The 20,397-nt window shown below is 46.1% G+C and overlaps 1 protein-coding gene and 1 long non-coding RNA gene across 7 annotated transcripts in view; one reads left to right on the top strand and one right to left on the bottom strand.

Annotated features, from left to right (window-relative positions):
- The window catches only part of MSI2 (musashi RNA binding protein 2), a 387,381-nt gene extending 375,252 nt beyond the window's left edge, over positions 1 to 12,129 (bottom strand). For 2 of the 5 annotated variants that reach the window (XM_040640879.1, XM_040640881.1), the window contains exons 1-5: positions 11,938 to 12,127; positions 11,604 to 11,644; positions 11,200 to 11,281; positions 10,413 to 10,497; positions 6,382 to 6,423 (exon numbers count right to left, since the gene is read on the bottom strand). In XM_040640879.1, the coding sequence (XP_040496813.1) occupies positions 6,382 to 6,423; positions 10,413 to 10,497; positions 11,200 to 11,281; positions 11,604 to 11,644; positions 11,938 to 11,999 (312 nt within the window). In that variant the 5' untranslated portion in view covers positions 12,000 to 12,127. Of the gene's footprint in view, positions 1 to 6,381; positions 6,424 to 10,412; positions 10,498 to 11,199; positions 11,282 to 11,603; positions 11,645 to 11,937 lie in introns of all 5 variants that reach the window. The other 3 variants (XM_040640878.1, XM_040640877.1, XM_040640882.1) reach the window with 3 other exon arrangements.
- Positions 12,130 to 12,633: 504 nt separating this feature from the next.
- LOC103667366 overlaps positions 12,634 to 20,397 on the top strand; it is a 33,698-nt gene continuing 25,934 nt past the window's right edge. The window contains exons 1-2 of one of the 2 annotated variants that reach the window (XR_569756.2): positions 12,634 to 13,003; positions 13,694 to 13,878. This is a non-coding gene — a long non-coding RNA (uncharacterized LOC103667366). Of the gene's footprint in view, positions 13,067 to 13,693; positions 13,879 to 20,397 lie in introns of both variants that reach the window. The other variant, XR_569755.2, reaches the window with a different exon arrangement.

The following is a 20,397-nucleotide window of genomic DNA, read 5'->3' as shown; positions in this document are numbered from 1 at the left end:
CATTCCTGCCATTCTTCCCTCCTTCCTGTTCCTCAGGATCTGGGGGAAAGACCACCTCCTCTGAGAAGCTATCTTAGCTCTTCCTTCCTCGGAAGACCGTTCTTGCTGCTCTGCTGTGTTTTTCACATCCTCTCCTGTACCACAGGTAGCACCCCTCCTCCCAACTGGAAGTGAAGACCCTTGAGACAAGAATCGTGTCACCTTTGCCGTTTTGCATTCATGCCACCAACACGGAGATCGATGGTGCACCAACGAGCAGCAGTAAAAGCTAAGGTTTGGGGTTTTTTTGCAATTCATAAAATATGTTTGTGTCCTTACAATTCATTGTCCGGGGAGGCAATAAGGCATGAACCTAAATAACCATACGACACAGAACAAAGTGCCTGACACAGGTGCTGGTGCTAAGCAGAAACCTGGTAAGTAATTGCCAAGTACCAAGAATGGCAACTGAACGCACGGAAGCAACAGTCTGTCCCCACCCCACCCTCGCTCTTACCCTGCTGTGCCTGCACACCTGGCGGCGTGTGACGTGCTCGTCCACCTGCTCACTACTTGTGTGCCCCCCTAGAGTGAAAGCCCCATGAGGGCAGGGACTTTGTGGTCTTATTCTCCACACTGTCCTCAGGACCGCACACAGGCCTTGGCACACAGTAGGTGCTCAATAACGTTTCGTGAATAAATAAATGAACACGTGCCCAGCACAATGCCTAAGGAGCGTGTCAAAAACTTTCTGCAAATTTATTATTGTTTATTATTTGCTAGCTTATTATTACTGTTATCATTATTATAGTTTGCCATGACTGAAGAAAAGGTAAAGCGCTATGGAAATCCAGAGAAAGGAGGACTCTCTCGAAGAGAGAGCAGAAACAGCTCTGTGGAAAAGGTACCCCAAGTCGGGCTTTGCAAGAGAAGTGGGTAGCACACAGGCCTGAGAACAAAGGGCAGGGCATGCAGGGGTGCACAAAAGGGCAGCTATTCAGAGAAGGGGGAACATGCAGTTTCAAGGCAGCAAAAGGCCGAAGTGTCGAGAAGTAAGCTGGAAGAAGACACTCCTTGTACAGATCTTGAAGGACCCTAACCAGCTGGCTAAGAAGTTCAGACTTTGCTCGGTGGGCACTGAGGGTTCCCTGAATCCCCAACAAAAGTGGCTGCATACAGTCAGCAATTAAAAACAATTAAACAAGCTCTTGTGCAAGGAACACACCAGATCGAACAAGAGAACACAGATGATGAACTACATCTCTCTTTCGTGTTCCTGGGACTTTCGGCCAGAGAAAGTTCAGGTTTAAAAATACGAAAGGACAGGAACAAAGGATGCTGCCTCAAGGGGCACCCAAGAGGGTCAGCTGGTTCCTCAGAGAGTGCCTCCCTCCTCCCCCCTTCTCGGAGGGGCAGAGGGGTCTCACCTGCCTGCCGAAAACGTCTGATACGGATCACAGCAGCTCTGGCTTCTCGGCAGACTGACCTTAACACTGAAAGGAAGGCATGCAAGGAAAGGCAAAATCTCGGGGAAGGACATTTGTAGGACGAGGTGCCCCTCCTCCCGAGCTGACACCTGCTGCTGACCGGAACGCAGGAAGGAGCCACGCTCCCCGACAAGAAAACAGCTAAGCCACGAATCCCCCAGGGTCCTCGTGGTTGTAGACAAGGCTGCAGACACACCACCACGTCCCCACTGGGAACCAGAAACCCACCGGCAGGGTGGCCGGCGAGGTGACAGCTGCAGATCACCCAAGATGGCACGACGCTAGAATGACCCGACCCACAGCAGCAGGGGAAGGCCAGATGCCGAACACTCACCCCTCGCCCGCCCCGGAGAAGCTGCCAAGAAACCACTCCCCCGGAACAGGAGGTGCGTGTGTAAACCGCTCGTGCTGTGCTGCACCCATCTGGACGGATGCATGCGTAACAGAGAACCTTCCAGGCCCTGAAGCCTCATCAGTGGACGAGACAGGAGCAGGAAAACCTGGCCTTCGCGCAACCTTGCCACAACTCAGCGGTGTGACCTGGGAGCTGCCAACCTAACCTCCCTGCGTGTCAGCTGCCTCCACCCTGAAAAAGGTGGGCTGGATTCAACTCAAGCATCCGGTGAGGTCAGCCATCAACAGCGCCTGCCAGCAGGGGGCTTACATTCTGATCAGGATTTTTCTTGGGTCATTTTCCACTGTAACTTTTCTTATTCTACAAAGATAATTCGATAACGGGGTGCCTGGCTGGCTCTGTCACTACAGCACGGGACTCTGGATCTTGGCGTTGCAGGTTCGGGCCCCACGTTGGGCACGGAGATGACTTAGAAACGACAGTCACAGTAAGTAATTCTATAATAATGATACCAGACGACACCTGCAGGCACAAACTTGTGCCAGGCTCCCAGCAAAGAGTTCTGCATTCACGCTGAAAACCACTCCACGCCGGGGACTACACCCCTGTTTTAAAGAGGAAGAACCTGAGGTGTGGAGGGGCCCACGTGGGGTGCCCACGGTCACCCAGCTGCCACTGAAGACAACTGGAAATAGGCTGAAGAAATGAGATCTCCGTGGATCAACAGATAAGGTTCTGGCTTCTAACACGTAAGGAGGAAAATGGCAACCGGGGAGCGGAGAAGGCTTTGGTACACGTGAGCATGATCAGGGCCGGTGGGGAGTTGCCCCCAGACTCGCCCGTGCCCGAAGAGGTTCAGCCGCCTCTCGGTTTTTCCGCACAAGAAAAAGAACCCACAAAGCGTGAGCAGAACTCTTGCAGGCAGCCGACGCTTCTGCCCAAAGGGACTGACAAAATGATATGACATGATGGATCCAATCATGCCCGTTCCTCCAACGGCTTCCAATTAAGTCATCTTTTTTAGAAATAGCACGACCCTTTCAATTTTTTAAAAGACAGAGGGGAGGAAACTCTTACATATTTTACAAAATGAAATAATCATCCGGCGAAATAGGAAGATACAGAACAGACCCATCGTCTTCTGATCAAAATGTACTTCGCTAATTAACGGCCACTAGTCTCCAAAGAGTCGCCCCTCGACTAGTTAATAAAGCCCCATTATACTTCACTTGAGATGGGAACATTTACATCGCAAAGGGGATGAATGCACTGCCGGATTCAAAACCCTTCCTTCGGGTCGCTCATTAAAATTCTGGTCAAAACAGATTTTTTTTTATATGATACATTAAAGAATATTATGACAGTACTAACGTGAAGTCTGCTCCTCCCTGCCTTGGCTTTGCTTTCGTATTAAGTTATGGCTTCTTTCCACTACTCTTGTTTTAACAGCTCCACGAATATTTCTCCGGCGACTGCTAGCAAAGAGGGACAGCCAGAAAGCCGAGGAAAGCATCTGAACTGAAACCCGCGCTGACATATCACTGACAAGCTGCTCACCCAGCCCCCGAGGAGGGGGCGCAGCGCCCCGCGCACCAGGACCCCGACACCTCCACACACACAAGTTTTATTGAAGGGAGATAAACAAAAAATAAATAAGGCTTGACTTGAACTCCTAGTCTCCCCGCCAGCCAGGGTTTGGCCTCCAACACTAACTTCAGTCTGAAATCCCCATGGCCGGGCTCAAATTCTATCGGAAAATAACTGTTGACAAGAAAGGCACTTTCTCCCCACCTTGCCTCAACTCCCAACCAGCACACACCTCGCCAATTCCCCAGCCGCTTCTCTGGAGCTGAGCGAGCCCAGAGCCCTGGGAAGGGGTGCCCCTCCGCACGGCCAGCTAGAGTCACCGCACGGGATGACATCACGGGGGCTGGGTGAACCACCCAACCAGGGAACTCCAAAGTCTGCGCGCCGGCTGCGGCTCTGCTGCTCGAAGCCTGACCACCACCCTGAGCTGCGTGCTCTGCCCGGACGGACAGGTCACACCCCTAGATCTCCCCCACAGGATAGCACACTGGGCGGGGGCCCAGTTCTGGAGCTAGGCTGCCCGTATCCCACTTCTCACCATGCGTGCCTCGGTTTTCTCATCTATAGATTGGACATGATCGTAGTGCCCACCTCTCAGGACACAGGCGAAGACTGGATGAGTTGATATACGTAAGGACCCTACAACAGTGCCTGGCACATAAATTCAATTAACGTCACTATGATCACTCTCTTGGCGACTGGTACGAGAGTCTAACAAAATTAACAGTAAAAACAGCAGGTAATACATCTGGTACTATCACGCACCAGGTCTTTTTTTTTTTTAAGCACTTTACCTTTAGTAATTTATTTAATCAGCACAAAAACTCGGTAAGATAGGGTATACAGGGTTCCAAGAAACCAAACGATTTGCCCACATCCACACAGCAAATGAGGGGAGGAGCTGGGATGCAAACCCAAGCTGCTGCACTTGAAAACATCATTAAGAGAGACGATTAAACCAATGAAAATAACGGTAGCAGTGACAACTAGGAGGGATGAGGCCCTCACTGTGTCCTGGGCTCTTTTACTCTCCACAGCAACCTTGGGAGGGAGCTATTCCCATCACTCGCCTTTTACAGAGGAACAAACAGGCGGGGAGAGGAGGTTTGCTCAGTGTCTTGGGACCTGAGATGCAGATGGAGATAACAGATAGGAAAGTCCTTGGGAAAGGGTGTCGTAAAAAGCAAGGTATTGTTACGCAATCTCTAGAACTCCACGGAAAGATGTCCTCCCCCAACTGGTATAATATTTGCTCACATCTAAAAGTCTGACAATCCACCTAAAACATCCCAGACTCCAGGTTGGGGATGGGGGGTGGGGGGAGGTGCATACTTTGACAAGTTCGAGAAATAGAGTCTGTTTCGTTTTCAAGTTGAATGCATCACTGAAAAACCAAATGCCAGAGTACGTTAAAATGAAATATAGTCTTCCTGGTTTAAAAAAAAAAGAAAAAAAGTGGCAGGGAGTGAGGGGTGGGCAACAAGAGGGAAGAGAAAACAGGTCAAACCCACGGTCTGACCAAGTCAGGGATTTTTCCAGTTTCCCTCTAGGGTAATCTGATCCTAGTTCTGGGTGATCAAATGACTAACCTGGAAATTTGAAGATTCACACTTATGGAAGAAACAGCAATTCTTCCAAACCCAGGAAATACTGCTAATTCTAGAAAGCCTCCGAAATGTCAAGGATCGCACACAGTTTGAAAAGCAACCTTTACACAGTTTACAGTCCCAAAGTTCGTGCTCAGTACAGAAATAATCTAACCTCTTTGGTTCATTGATTCCTATTATTTGCTTAATCATTAGGGGGGGAAATGCCTTAAGAAAGTATTTTTGCTCTATTTACTTAAGAGATTTGTGTTTCCTTCGAAAGAAAAGAAAGGAAAAGAAAAATGACACGGGAAAAAAAGGAAGGAAGGATGGATCACACCGCAGCCTCCAGACCTGAAATTCTCAAAATGTCATCCACAAGGGCCAACTTTTTCTTCATTAAAGTTCTTCATCCCTCCCTTTACCTGTGGGAGACTATGCTTGAAGAAATAAATGGAATTTGCAAAAGCAACAGCTCCTTCCCTTTATGACCTGTAATTGCGAGCTTCACCTCCCGCCCCCCGCTGAAAGAATGCCAAGGCCACAAGCTACAGAAAAAGTCTACCTCTCAATATTACACAGGGAAGAAAAAAGTATAATTAAAACATGCGATTTTAACATGTTTAAGCCCATAAATTTCACCTTCGGTTCCAGGTAGCTCTGTTCTCATACCCACAGCTGGCTCAGCGAAAACTGTGTTAGCCACACACTTTGAAAAAGTGAAGGCTGATCTCAACCCTCTAAGCAAATCTTGTAGGGCCACTCGACCAAGCTTGTAACAGACTCAGAGCTTCTCCCCAGCCCCCAGGCCCCGGCACTACCATACAGAGGCGGCACGGCTGATTTGAAACGTGCCCTGATTGATCCCACCAACCTGAAACCAAGACAGCACTGCCTCCGCTTCAGATTCAGGGCTTTAGGGGTCTACGAAGTCGTTTTTCCAAGAAAAGACAAGCATTTACTCAAATTCTATTCCTCTCCATAAACTCCAAGTTGTAAGGGCCTCAAACAGAACCCTCCAAAAGACAGTCACAAGGAAATGTCCAAGTTCTCCTGATAGGATCTTGGCAATGCTTAAAAAATAAATAGAACATTTGCATAAATATTGCAACAGACGGAGCTCTGTCCTGCCACGAGGGATCAGGCTTGCCCCTGCCGCCTGTTGGGTGCTCAGAACCCACCTCGGGATGGCTAAATTGCAGACGCACGTGGTTATCTCGCAGAGCTCCTTGCCTGGCCTGGACTCTCACAGCCACATGCTGATACCCTGAAGGAACCTGAAGGCACCAGGTTTCAACACTTCATTGCCAGTACTCTGTTTGAAATTCGAAATCCTTGGCAAACCGTCTCTGAGTGCTAAAATCCTATTACTGATTCTCCCGCTTACCTTGGGTTGCGCCCGACGAGGAAATGCAACTTTGGGGTCAATCTGAGGGGAAAATGGGAAAGCAAGAGTCAATTCCGGTATTTGGAGGAGAGGGAGAAAAAATTACGATTACTCACCTAATTATTAATCACTCATTTCTCAGGCTTATAACCCAGCTTTTAGTAACTTCTCAGGCAACTCAAAAGTTCCTTAAACTTTGATCCAAACTTTACTCATCCCTCCCACAATGTAACAAATAAAGCTAGCCTCTCTAAAATGTCCTACCACGTATTTCAATGTGTGATATTCTTAATACATCAGATCTCACGTGTTCTTATTTAAGCAAGGTTTCTCTTCCACAGACGCTGGACATTGAGTGGTACCTGCATCTAATTTGCAATGCATGGCTGGGAGAGAAGATGGGAACATCATCCCTGAAAAAAAAATCATAACCTGAAAAATTAAACGTAAGGATTTTCCAGCAGTCGGTTAACTGGAGAGGAGATCTTCTCCCCAGCGAAAACTAAACAAGGCAGGTAGAAAAGGGGATTCCAACTTTTTTTTAAATCATCAACATCCAAAAACTGCCCCATAGACATCGTGTCGGCCAAAGTACAGTTACTGGAGTTAGCCCAAAACACGGTTCATCCTGCAGTGAGGCCGCAAGAGGAAGCAGGTGTCAAAAGCTATGGACCCTAATCCAGTTCTTAAAAATAATAACAAGAAAGTAAAATAAAAGGGAACACATAGGGGCGCCTGGGTGGCACAGCGGTTAAGCGTCTGCCTTCGGCTCAGGGCGTGATCCCGGCGTTATGGGATCGAGCCCCACATCAGGCTCCTCCGCTATGAGCCTGCTTCTTCCTCTCCCACTCCCCCTGCTTGTGTTCCCTCTCTCGCTGGCTGTCTCTATCTCTGTCGAATAAATAAATAAAATCTTTAAAAAAAAAAAAAAAAAGGAAACGCATAAGCTAAAACCACCTGGATTTTAAAAATCACAGGGGGTAGAAATCTATGAGCAACCTAAACGCGAATCACAATAGTAAGGCCATCATGGGGAGAGGGTTAAAAAAAAAAAAATACTGAAAAAAAGAAGTCGGAATCTACTGTAACAATCAGGGTATTCTTCCTACCCCAACCCCAATCAGAATGGAAAAACATCCTCTACCCCAGATCAGACACTTCGTAGAACACATGACTCTCAAAAGGGGAATGGCTTTAAAACTCAAAACAATTCCCACGGAAGCATTTGACTCTAATAGGCTGATCCGAGGTGGGGGAAGTTGTTAGGCAGAAAATATGGGGAGGGAAAGCATTTTAAAAATCCCCATTATGGGTTTTCATTAGACTTCTAAATGTCACAAGTCTTTGGGTAAAACTCAACATAGAATATTGCTATAAGTAATTTATTTATATGCTCTGACTTTCATAATATACAATTTTCCCCTTTTAAAATGCAGACCTGAACCCTGCTTTTCGGTTCTGCCGTGGGGTGGCAGAAAGAGGAAGGCTGTGGGACAAAGCACAGAGTGGGGGCAAGGCCCACCAGCTAGTTCCTGCACCCAGACCTCCATCCCTTGGGACACCCCAGCTGGGAAGACAAACAAAGATTTACCACTTCTATTAAAGTGGTTTAAAGACCTAATAAAAGTCCACAGCATGTTTTCTTTTGTTTTGTTTTTTTACCTTTTGAAACATCACCTGAGAAATGAGGGATTACTTTTCAAAAACTAAAATAGACAAAAATCTCTGATCTAGGAAACTACCCTCTCATCAAGATTAACGTTACCACAGCTACAGGTGTGTGCAGCACTGGCTAGGGCTGTCTACGAGAGAGGTACAACAGGTGTGGATTTTCCATTCTGTTGACCAAACGTTAAGACAGATGCGTCTTTTTATAAACACTCCCCCAGACTACGGCTTTTGAGCTGACCAGCACACAACTGCAGTAAGAAGTCACCTTGTTTGTGGAGTAAAAGGTGAGGGACATGTCCGGAGAGAGACCAGGAGCCCGGGGGCAGGGGGAGGACAGGAAGCCCTGAAGAGAGCGGAACACTCAAAAAATATCTAAAATTACAAAACTCGAAGCCAATTCGGAATTCCTGGGTGGTGGGTTTGTGATAACCGCGTGTCAGACCACCAGGCGCGTTCTTTGGTGTGCAAAGTTTACACGCTGAAATCTCTAAAGCAGAGGACAGGTCAAGGTAAGTATGGCGAATCCCAACCTTTTGCACATCCCTGTCAACTATATTTTTTTAAACGAACAAAAAAGAAAACTACCAAAAATTAAAACATTAGTTAGTTAGGCACAGCTCTACTTACTGTAGCTACAAGTCCTCTAGGGAAAGACTAGGGTACTATTTTGGATGTGAATGGCCGTTACCTAAACAAAGCTTTTAAGGTAACGGTAAACAAGATCCTCGTTTCCATGTCAATAAACCAACCGCTTCTGCCTCCTGCACTGAACGTTGAAACAAAGTCAAAAGCTAGGTTATACTAAATAATAGTGACCAAAACATATCCACAAACAATTAGGGAGGGAAAACCGCACGTTTTGCACCTGATACCGAGGGCTATGACCCACCAGGCACCATAGAAACCACACACTATTTCTCCTACCCAGGGTGGGGAGACGGAGTGAATAATAAATTCCTGAATTTGCCTTGAAATATTTCCTCTTTAATTTTGCTAGCTTTTTGAAACATCTGACCAAGAAGTCAAGGGGAAAAAAAAAAATTCTTCAGATATCCATTATCACCCTACAAATGACTGTCCCTAAAATTAAATTATTTAAAAGCGCAAAAAGGCTGGGCTGCAAACTATGACAAGTCCAGCACAATTCATAAAGCAACTTAAAGTGTCCGTAGGTCCTCTCTTGGGGGCTAGGGAACATGCACCTGACCTCTGATCAGAGAAAGAGGGTGAATTTGCAAAATAAATTCATGTGCACCAAAGGTAGCCAGGTTTCTTTCCCTTTTCCCCTTTCCCCTCAATGTTAAAGCCAAAAGGGGCTTGGAAGATCACCCTGTTCCACTCCTATATTTTACAGAAAAGGAAACTGAGGCCCCAAGGCAGGGAACTTGTCCAAGTTCATAAAGGGCAGCTGGGCCTAGAACGGGATCCTTTGCCTTGCCCCACCGCCTACCACAGTCCCAAGCAGCCCAGCACTGCATCCCAATGTCACCTCCAGGCCCCTGCTTTGGCGGATGTATAAAAACTGTGGGGAGATACTAACAGGCATAAAGGGAAGGGGGAGAGCTACAAAGCTAACACAGGGGTCTAAATAAAACACTAGGATCTGTCCGCCCCCCCCCCCATTGTACTAGGATCTTTCCTCCCTTCATCTCTAATCTCTACCTAGAGACTCTTCCCCTCTTCACCCGAGTGTCTGAAACCTTCTAATGCTATAAAAGTACCCTCGCTCCAAATAAAGGATCTGGGGGAAAAAAGCAAAACCAAATCACTTGGAAACCCAAGGCCTTATCAGTCTTAGATTTCAGTCCATCTGGAGTCACCCACTGGACGCCCAGCTTGCCTCTGGGAGGTCTCTTTCCCTTCTCAAACCGCATTCCAAATCCGAGGTGCCCCAGGAGGGACCTGTTGCCTGGACCTGTGATTAGCGCCCCCTCGCCTTCCTCCCGTCCCCAGTCCCTCTACGCTGGCCAGGCACCGGGCTGTGCCTTCTAAAAGCCAATTCCCACAGCCACAGTTGGGAACGCGTGCTGTGCTCGGCTGACAAAGAAAAGTTGCCTTTGCTCTGCGGTGCAGTTTGTTTGCATGGTCCCTGGGCCTGGTAGATAGCCTGTCCCTGAGCTGACCCCTCCCCCAGCCCTACGCTCCGCAGCATCTGGAGCTGCAGGGGGACAGGCTCTAAACAGAAAACCCCAAACCCAGCCATGGCAGCAAACTTTAGAGCCAACTCGAGAGCCCTGCTTATCACTACCCAGTTCTCAGCACAGAAGCAAAAGAAAGCACTGTCCCTTTAAATGGGGCTGTCAATGCCCAGATGGGTCCTGAACAGGGGCGAACAACAACAACGACAGAAAGCAACCTACCGTCTTGGAATCTAACTCATGGTGGGGCTGACCTAATACTTTATCTACACTTGCTGGGTCTGCGAACGTGACGAAACCGAAGCCTCTGAAATGAGACAAAGAGGGAGAAAAACAAACAAGAAAATGTGACACCACTGAAAGCAACAAGGAGTGAGCCCTCCTGCAGAATGGAGAGAGCCAAAGTTGCCCCCTCGCACCCCCGCTGCCCACGGCCCTCCCCCAAACCCCCTCCGCCTCGCAAGAAAACACATCAAGGTTAACGGGGGAAGTGGAACGGGGGCAGGGCGGGTGGAGGTAACTTGGAAAATGCTGGTGTCTCCACTCTTTCGCCACCTCAGTCTCCTCTCCTCCTCCCCTTCCCTTTCTTAACGCTTTGTTTTATTCCGAAGAAAACCCGGCGCTCAGAAGAGATTGATCCAGCTTTCTAAAAGGGGCTGAAGAGTTTGGGGAGCTGGGAGTGTGGGGAAAGCATACATTAAAAAAAAAAAAAAACTATGTAGAAAGTGAATGAAGCTGAATGTCATTTTAAACAGGAGAAAAAGAAGCGACGGGAAAAGGACTTAAAGCAGAGAGCTGGACATCTCTGAATCCAGAGTTCAGCCCCAATTAACAATAACCTTTCGGGTTATGGGGGCGGGGGTGGGGGGTGGAATACAGCGACGTTCGAAACCAGCCACATGCCTGAGCCCCATTCTAAATCCGCTTAGCTACTTCCGAAGACACCTCCAAAAATAACACTTAAACTTTGTTCTAAAATAAAGACAAAATCCAGAAGGGAATGGTTTACCTGGAGCGTTTCGTAGTGGGATCTCTCATGACCATACATTCTCTAATTTCTCCAAATTTGCTAAAATAGTCTCTAAGGCTATCTGTAGAGAGAGAAAGAGAGAGATGGGGGGGGGGAGAAGGTGTGGAAAAAAAAAAGCAATGCAAATTTTGATCAAGGACAAAAACCAAAAGTAGTTTTCTGTTGTTATTCTGTTTTGTTTTTGCATTTTTTGCACACGCGGGGGAAATTCGGCAACAGAGGTCGCGTAGAGGGCTCGGAAAGGATTTCTATTTAAAAAAATAACCTTGCACAGGAGAAGTGGGGAGCCAATGGCGGGGGGGGCCCTCCTACACCCGGATAACAAAGAGCAATAAAGAAGCCAAGAAGGGGGGGACCCAGACGTCCCCCCCTCCCTCCCTTACCTGGTGAGGTCTGCCAGCTCAGTCCACCGATAAACATTTTACTAGAGGGAGAAAACATAACAGAAGTGAGCACCGATGTCAGATCGGCCATTTTGACGTGTAACTTACAAAAGCTAAAAGGAAAGCGGGGGGGAGCGAGCGAGCAAGAGCCGGGAGGTGGGGTGGGGGAGAAGGTGACGGCGAAATGCAATCCAAAGGTGTGTAACTTCCACGGGGGGGGCGCGCGGGAGGGGCGGGGGGGCGCGGGAGATGCCCGGCTCCGCGCACCGCCGTCCCCGCCGCTGCAAGGAGAGCGAGCCCGAGGCGGCGCGGTGGGCAGCGGCTGGAAACTTACCCGGGGTCGTGCTGGGAGTCGTTGGCGCTGCCCGAGGTGCCTTGGCTCCCATTTGCCTCCATATCTGAGCCCCCCCGCCCCCCCACCCCCAAAAAACCGAGCCCCACAGCGATCGGAGCGGAGCGGCGGCCGGCTCCGAGCCCCGAGATCTCCCGCTCCCTCCTCCCCCTCCTCCTCCCCCCCGCCCGGGCTCCTCCGAATCTCTCCGCGAGCGGCGGAGCCGGGGCAGCGGCGAGAGCCGTCACACGTGGGCTCGGCTTAGCTCAGCCCCGCTGCTCGCACACCCCCCCGTCCCCGCCCCCCCGGCCCATCCCCACCTCTCCCCCTCCTCCTCCCCACCCCCATCTCCTCCCCCTCCTCCCCCTCCTCCCCGGCGCACGTGGGGCGGAGTTCTAGAACGTCGTGTAACCAATGCCGGTGACGTCACGCACCCCGGTGCGGCCCCCGCCTGCCCGCGCGCGCACACTCGGCCCCCCGCGGCCGGACCCACGGGGGCGGTGCGCGAACCCCGCGGCCGGAGGGGGCTCCGCCTCTAGGCGGGCCCGACTCCGGGCGAGGGGGAGCGCACCCCGACTTCCTTGGATCACATGGGCTGCGGGGGGCGGGTGGATCGGGGGAGGGGGAGGCGCGGGGAGCTCGCCGCCGCTCCTCGCTTGGGCAGGGGAGAAGACGCCCCCCACCCCCTCTAGTTCAGCCTCTCCATTCAAGTTCGCCGGCCCCGGCCGCCAGGATCCGGGGATGGCACCAGCCGCCCGCCCAGCTCTGCGCCCTTTTTCCAGCCATCGCGCAGAAATTTAGGTCAAGGACGTCGGGATCAAACCCAAACCCTGGCGCTCCTCGGCGGGCCACGAGACCCCCCAGGATCGGGGAGCTTCAGGATTGAGGAGACCCTCCCGCACAAATAGCAGCCACAAGTTTTATTTTCCTTTGGCGCTGGAAGTTCTCTCTGGCTCTCGCTCCACACCCGCACGTCTTGCGCGGCTCCCCGCCCTTCCCCGGCGGAGGTACGAATCCGTGCCGGGGAAAGGTTATTTTGGAACTTTGAGAAACTGACGCGATTCCAGCGGTGAGAAAGTGCCGAAGAAAGGGTTTCCGCGTTAATCATACAGAGTTTAAAAAATATAATAAAGTAGGTTTACAGGGGTCAAGGTCAAATGATTGGGGTTCAAAGTAAATTTTTGTATATAGTGAGAAATAGTTTTGAAGCATCTCTGGGATGGCTGGGAAGGGTGGTTGTTTTCAGGAAACCCCTCTCCAACCGGCTCGTTATATATATATATTTTTTATTATTATGCTGAGATAGTAAAATGCATGAGGTTGAAATAGCCCAGGACACCCCTCCCCAATCTGAGGAGGTGGCTGAGGGTAGCAGAAGGCTTCAAACACACTCACCCCCTACCACCTTGGTAGCAGTGTGGTGCCGCACAGGTCCTGGCACACAATAGGTGCTTAATAAATACTGGTTTCTTCCCTCCCTGCCCTGAAAACCCCAAAAAGACGATGCTTGTAGCTTCCCAAAGGCATCGCACGCTTCCCGAGCAGATTCCAGGCTGGTCGGATTCAGACTGGATTCAATTTATGGGGTATTGAAAACAATAAGGATACAATTATCCATATTGTTTTAAATTATTACAATAAATTGAGTTAATATGGCATGAGGGGCAACATAAATTTGTGGTTCATCAAATACTCAGATTAATGTTAAGTATGAATTGATGCCCAATTAACACTTGTCCATTAATTTTCATGGGATTAGGACACAATGGAATACACTCAACACCAGAACTGTACCGAACCCACCGCGGTCGTGGCAAAGTGGACTATTTGGAAAAGCCCAACACTAGCCAAAGCCTTGGATGACCAGATTCTTCATCTCCCTGCCTCCTAAATTTGGGATAATTCCTCACTGACAGGATTGATGGGGTGAGAGGAGAGATTGAAGTAAGTAAATATAAAAGTCTCTTTTTTATTGCAAACCTATGGGGATTGTGCTTATTATCAATCATTACCTACTATGATTGTTTTGAGGGCACTTTAGAACTTTAAACCACAAACCCCGGCATTTTCCCGTCACTCCAAGCTGCTTCCCAAATCATCTGGGGTCTCTGTGGGTTGAAGAAGCCAGTTGTTATTATGGTGATTGTTTATTATGACTATTCTCAATAACAAAATGCAGACAACAGAGCTAATTGGATTTTGTTTGGGATTTTTGCACTAGAACCACAGACCATCAGAGGTAGAAAGGCCTTTCCCGATCCAACCCTCTTGTTTTTTCATCAGGGTCCCAGAGGAGCCAAGCTCACCAGGCTAGACCCCACCCCCACCAGTCAGTCAGCTCCTAAGAGGGGCTCTGGCCCTCACTCTGATGCCCTTTGGCTCTGTTGCATGCATATTTATTCTGTCCTTCACAAGGCAAGAGTGGGTGCCCTTGCTCCCTGTTGTAGACCTACGCAAGCTGACCCTGAACTGAATTAAAACCCTGACGGGCTAGCACTGCAATTGTAAAGTCACTGGTGGAGACAGAGCATGATCTTATATTTCCGTGGCTACATTGTTTTTACTTGTGGATGTTTTGTTTATATGGTATAATATTTACTCTTCTTGAGCTATCATTCTATGAGTTTTTGACAAATGCATAGGATTGCGTTGTCTCCACGATAGCCAATCCAAGAAGCAGAAGAGTCTCACTGTCCCAAAAAATTCTCTCTTGCTGCCCTTTTGCACTATGTTATTTGGGGTAACTCATTATTTATTATGCATTTCTTCTCCAGCTCACTCGCTTAATGCAGCCCCGGGTCAGGAGAATTCCAGCAGCGCACGATGTCAGTGCGCTACCCCCTCTACTGCCCATGACACTGTTAGACACTCCCTTCGTGTAACTCACTCTTCCCTTGGCATCCTTGATGCCCACATTCTTTTGGTTTTCCTCCTACCTCTGCAGCCACTCCTTCTCTCTTTACCCTGACTCCTCCTCTGCCTTTCCTTTAAATATTTGTGTTCATTCTCTTCCCCAGTTACACACCCTCCCTGGACGAGCTCCTCGGAACCATGGGTTTAAATACTACCTACTTGCCGAAGCTCCTCCAATTTAAATCTCGGGCCTGAGCTCTCCACAGAGCTCCAGGCTCTGGTTAATTTCCCATTTGCCATCTCCACTTCACCTTTCTGGAGGTACCCTGGACTCAACATGCATGTCCAAAAACACATGCATGCGTTTTCCCCCTGAACCTAAAACTCTCTTTAAGTTTCCCTATGTGGGTCAACAGAACCCCAGCCATCCTAGAGACAAGGTTGGCCCTTCTCCAGGTTGATGTCTTCCTATGTGCGATCTGTCATGAAGGTGTGTGGGTTTCACTTCCTACGTTTCTCTCAAATTCATCTTCCCTGCTGCTGCATCCTGCATTTCCCACTTGAGCCCCTGTGATAACTTTCTAAGCATTCTTCCCATACCATTTCTTACTCCATTAATGTGCCTGGAAAGCTTTCTCTGACTGGGTCAAATCCCCCTTGGTAGGCACTGTTATCTTACCAGGATGTCCTCTATGTACCCTACCCTGTGCAATCATCTGCTTTGTTCCTCCTCTCTCCACCCAACCATAAGCTCTGCCCTCCTCCACACATTAGCACATGTTAGCGCATGGTTGACACTCAATGTGAACAAATGAAAGGATGAATGAATGAATGAAGGTCAACATCTAATTTAATTGTAGGATTTATTGTATCCATGTCCATAAGTCAAATTGGCTGCAGTTTTCCCTTTTTGTATTGCCTTTGTCTGGTTATACTGGCCTCATAAAATGAACTAGTAAATGTTCCTTCTTTTTTCATTTTCTGGAACAGTGTGTATAAAATTGGAATTATGTGTTCCTTGAATGTTTGGTAGAACTTTCCGGTAAAATGTCTGGGTATGGGATAAACATTTCCTAGGTTGATTTTTAACTACCGATTCCATTTCTTTAGTGGCTATGGATCTCTTTAGGTTTTATATTCTTCTTGAGTCAGTTCTTACGCATTATGTTTTTCAAGGAAATTATTCATAACAGCTAGGTTTTCAAATGTATTAACAAAATGCTGTCGATAACTTCCTCTTAATATATTTTAATCTCTTCTGTATCTGTCCATTATGTTCATTTTTTCATTCCTACTATTATTGTGTATGTGTCTTCTCTTTTCTGGATCAGTGGTGCCAGAGGTCTCCCTTTATTTAACTAATATTTCTTCTTTCTACTAGTGTTTTCAGAGAATCAGCTTTTAGTTTGGTTAACACTGTTTTTTTGCTTTTATTTTTGTTTTTACATGTTATTATACATCTTATATTCTTGTGTATAAGAATAAAAGCACGTATAGCATATATAAGAATATATACCACATGTATGGGGTGCCTGGGTGGCACAGCGGTTAAGCATCTGCCTTGAGCTCAGGGCGTGATCCCGGCGTTATGGGATCGAGCCCCACATCAGGCTCCTCCGCTATGAGCCTGCTTCTTCCTCTCACACTCCCCCTGCTTGTGTTCCCTCTCTTGCTGGCTGTCTCTCTCTCTGTTAAATAAATAAATAAAATCTTAAAAAAAAAAAGAATATATACCACATGTAAGAACATAATACATATTGTATACTATTAATATATATCTTGTATTATTTTCTTCTGCTCTCTTGGGTTTATTCTCTTGCTGTTTAAACATTTTTTTAAATTGGTGGCTTAAGTAACTAATTTTCAGGCTCCTGTTTTCTGATTGTGACATAGAAGACTATGGATTTCACTCTGAGTACCACTCAAGCTACATTCCACAAGATATAGAGAATTTTTATTATCATCCCAGGCGAAGAATAGATTTCAAATATGATTTCTTCTTTGGCTCAATACATGTGTATCTTTATATTTCTAAACATAAGGTTTTTGTTTTTAGTTATTTATATCTAGGGTAATTGAATTAGGGTCAGAGAAGGTGGTCTGTATAAAACAGATTCTTGTTATTTGTTGAGCCTTGCTTTGCCAAATGGTCAATCTTTATAAATATTCCATGTGGCTTTGAAAAGAATATTCCATATGGCTGGCCCAGTTGGTGGAGCACGCAACTCTTGATCTTGGGATCAAGAGTTCAAGCCCCATTTTGGACATAGAGCTTACTTAAAAAAAACCAGAATGGGTGTGCCTCAATTGTTAAGTGTAGCATACCATATAGATCTATCAGATCAAGCTTCTCAATTGTTATCCGGATTTTCTGTAGCCTTACTAATATTTTGTTTGTTTGATCTATCACTTTTTATAGTCGTATATCAAAATCTCCTTATATGATTGCATTTGCCAATTTCTCCTAAAAATCTCTCAAATCTTATTTTTCCTATATTTTAAAAATATGTGATAAGGCATGTCAAAAAGGGCTGTTAATATCTCCTACTATGGCTGTGCATTTTTCTATTTTTTACATTTTATTTGTCTTACTTTTTGCTTTATGTATTTTGAAGCTATGTTATTAGGTACATACAAGCTTAAATATACTGTTTCCCCAGTGAATTGTTTCTTTAATGTATACAGTTGACCCTTGAACAACACAGGTTTGAACTGTGCAGTTCTGCTTATATACATACTTTTTTCAATAAAGATAGTACAGTACTGTGAAATTACTGTATATTTTCTCTTCTTTACTATTTTCTTAATAACATTTTCTTTTCTCTAGCTTACCTTATTGTGAGAATACAGTATATAATACATATAACGTATAAAGTATGTAATTGTTATGTTATTTATTGTGAGAATGTGATATATAATACATACACAAAATATGTATTAATTGACTCTTTATGTCTTCCAGTCACGATAAGCTATTGGTAGTTAAGTTTTGGGGGAGTTGAAAGTCATACGCAGATTTTCACCTGCTCAGAGGGTCATCATCCCTAACCCCTGCATGGTTCAAGGATCAACTATACACAAATGATCTTTAACCATAGTACTCTTGGATTTAAAGTCTGCTTTGCCTGTGAAAAATATAACTACTCCAACTTCTAATTAGCATTTGTCTGGCATTATCTTTTTCCATCCTTTACTTTCAGCCTTTCTATGTCTATAAGTTTTATGTGAGTCTCTTATAGACAGCATGTAGCTGGATCTTGTTCATTTACTTATTTGGTTAGTAAGTTTTGTTGATTTACATTTAATGTGATGTTTTTAATGAAACTTAGGGGTGCAAAAATATATTAACCACAATCTCTGGGATTAAACACACTGTCATCATTGGGTATATTCATGGCCTTATTTTATTTTGTTTTTTGATATTATGAACACCTATAAACCTGTTATTCAATTAGAGAACAAAAGCCGTTAACAATGACGTACAACTACCTATATGCTTCTCCCCTATCTTTTCTTCCATCTGAAGTAACCACTAATCTCAATCTTGCATTTATTATTCTTTCGCTTTTTAAAAATTTTTATCAAATGTTCATCACATACTTGTTTTAAGTTATTATGAAACATTTCTGAGCTTTATATTTTTTGCCCCACATCATATTGTTAAGGTTCAGCTAGATTATTACATCTGGTTGTCGTTCATTCTTTTTTTTTTTTTTTTAAGATTTACTTATTTATTTGAGAGAGAGCGTGAGCATGCGCACACAGAGCGAGAGGGAGAAGCAGGCTCCCCTCTGAGCAGGGAGCACGCTGCGGGGCTCCATCCCAGGACACTGAGATCATAACCTGAGCCGAAGGCAGACGCTTAACCCACTGAGCCACCCAGGCGTCCCGGTGGTAGTGCATTTGTATTTCTTTTTTTTTTTTTTTTTTTAAGATTTTATTTATTTATTTGACAGAGATAGAGACAGCCAGCGAGAGAGGGAACACAAGCAGGGGGAGTGGGAGAGGAAGAAGCAGGCTCATAGCGGAGGAGCCTGATGTGGGGCTCGATCCCGTAACGCTGGGATCACACCCTGAGCCGAAGGCAGACGCTTAACCGCTGTGCCACCCAGGCGCCCCTGCATTTGTATTTCTGACTGTATGATACGCTATTGTGTGCCGCTGCCACGGTTTATTTTGTCCATTCTTCGGTCACAGGACTTTGAGTTGTTTCCATTTTTTGCTGCTATGAGCAGTGCTATAGTGAACATTCTTGTCCTCTGGTGCATGCGGGCAAGAAATCTTCCTTGGAGTGATGACTGTGTCATAAGGTACGGGAACGTAAAACTGTACTAAATAATGCGAAGCACTTTTCCGAAGTGCTGCTGCACTTGGTGCCCCCGCTAGCACCAGGTAAGACAGCCTACTGGTCTACTGCTGACTGACGGTTTGGAATCGATGCGTTCAGTCTCATTTTGCACCTTTTGCTTATTTGCTTTCTCTTAAGTTTTTGTTTACTTCCTTTCTTCTTTTCTATCAAATCGATCAAGAATTCTTTGTTCCCCTTTTCTCTTAATTTAGCAGCTGTAAGTTCTACTTCTCTGCTTTTAGTGGTTATTTTAGAATGTTTAACATGAGATCCAGCCCCACTACAACTATACGGTAAGCTAAGAATGATTCCACTTCCGTTCTGTCCGTCCTCAGATGTGTTACTGTTGCTTGTTATTGCAGACTCACCTGCTTTTAACACCCCTACATTTAATCACTGTTGTCACTTGAGTTTTACGCAGTTCTTGTGTAGATTTGCTCCTGTTTACCAATTTCTTCACCTTTGTTTCTGGCCTACCATTCCTCTTTTCTAATTACCAGCCCTTTTCCTTGAAGCGCACCCTTTAGTATTCCTTTCAGGGAGGTTATGTGAGTGACCTGCTTTCTCCATTAACATAGAATGGCTTGAGCGCGCTCTCATTCTTGAATGATGATTTCTCTGGGGATAAAATCTAGATTGAAAGTTATTTTACCCTCAAGACACATCTTGTTGTTTATCTATTGTTGAGACGTTTGCTGTCCGTCTCATTGTCATTCCTTTGTAGGTAATCTGGCTTTTCCTTCTGGTTTTAAGATTTTCTCTTTGTCTTTGGCTCCCTGCGGCCTTACCGTGCTGTGTTCAGGTGTGAATGTCTTTTTATTTACCTCGTTCAAGATTCATTGTACCTCCAAAATCTCAGGGTTCATGTTTTCTTACCAAATTTGCAAACCTTTCAGTCATTGTCTGTATAAATCCTATGTCCCCTACATTCTCTCTATGTTCTCCTTCTGGTACCTGTGTTAAGTGTATAATGTACCATCTCTTTCCGGGCAACACCCTGAACCTTTCTCTCACACTTTCCTTCACTTTATCTCTCTGGGATACTTACTGGACAATTTCTCTGTTTTTTTCTTCAGCGATGGCGAATCCGCAGTGTAACTCACCCACCGAGCTTTTCATTTCAGTGACTATATATGTCATTTCCAAAGGTTCTATTTAGTTCTCTTTCAAATCTACCTTTTTAAAATACTGTTATTTTCTCATGGTCCAAATGTTCTTTTATGTCTTTCATAATTTTAAACTTATGTACTTTACAGTCTCTC

The sequence above is a fragment of the Ursus maritimus genome, unplaced genomic scaffold (genome assembly GCF_017311325.1).
Source record: "Ursus maritimus isolate PB19 unplaced genomic scaffold, ASM1731132v1 scaffold_24, whole genome shotgun sequence".
In the NCBI taxonomy this organism is placed as follows: Eukaryota; Metazoa; Chordata; class Mammalia; order Carnivora; family Ursidae; genus Ursus; species Ursus maritimus.
This window is presented reverse-complemented; position numbering and strand designations above follow the sequence as displayed.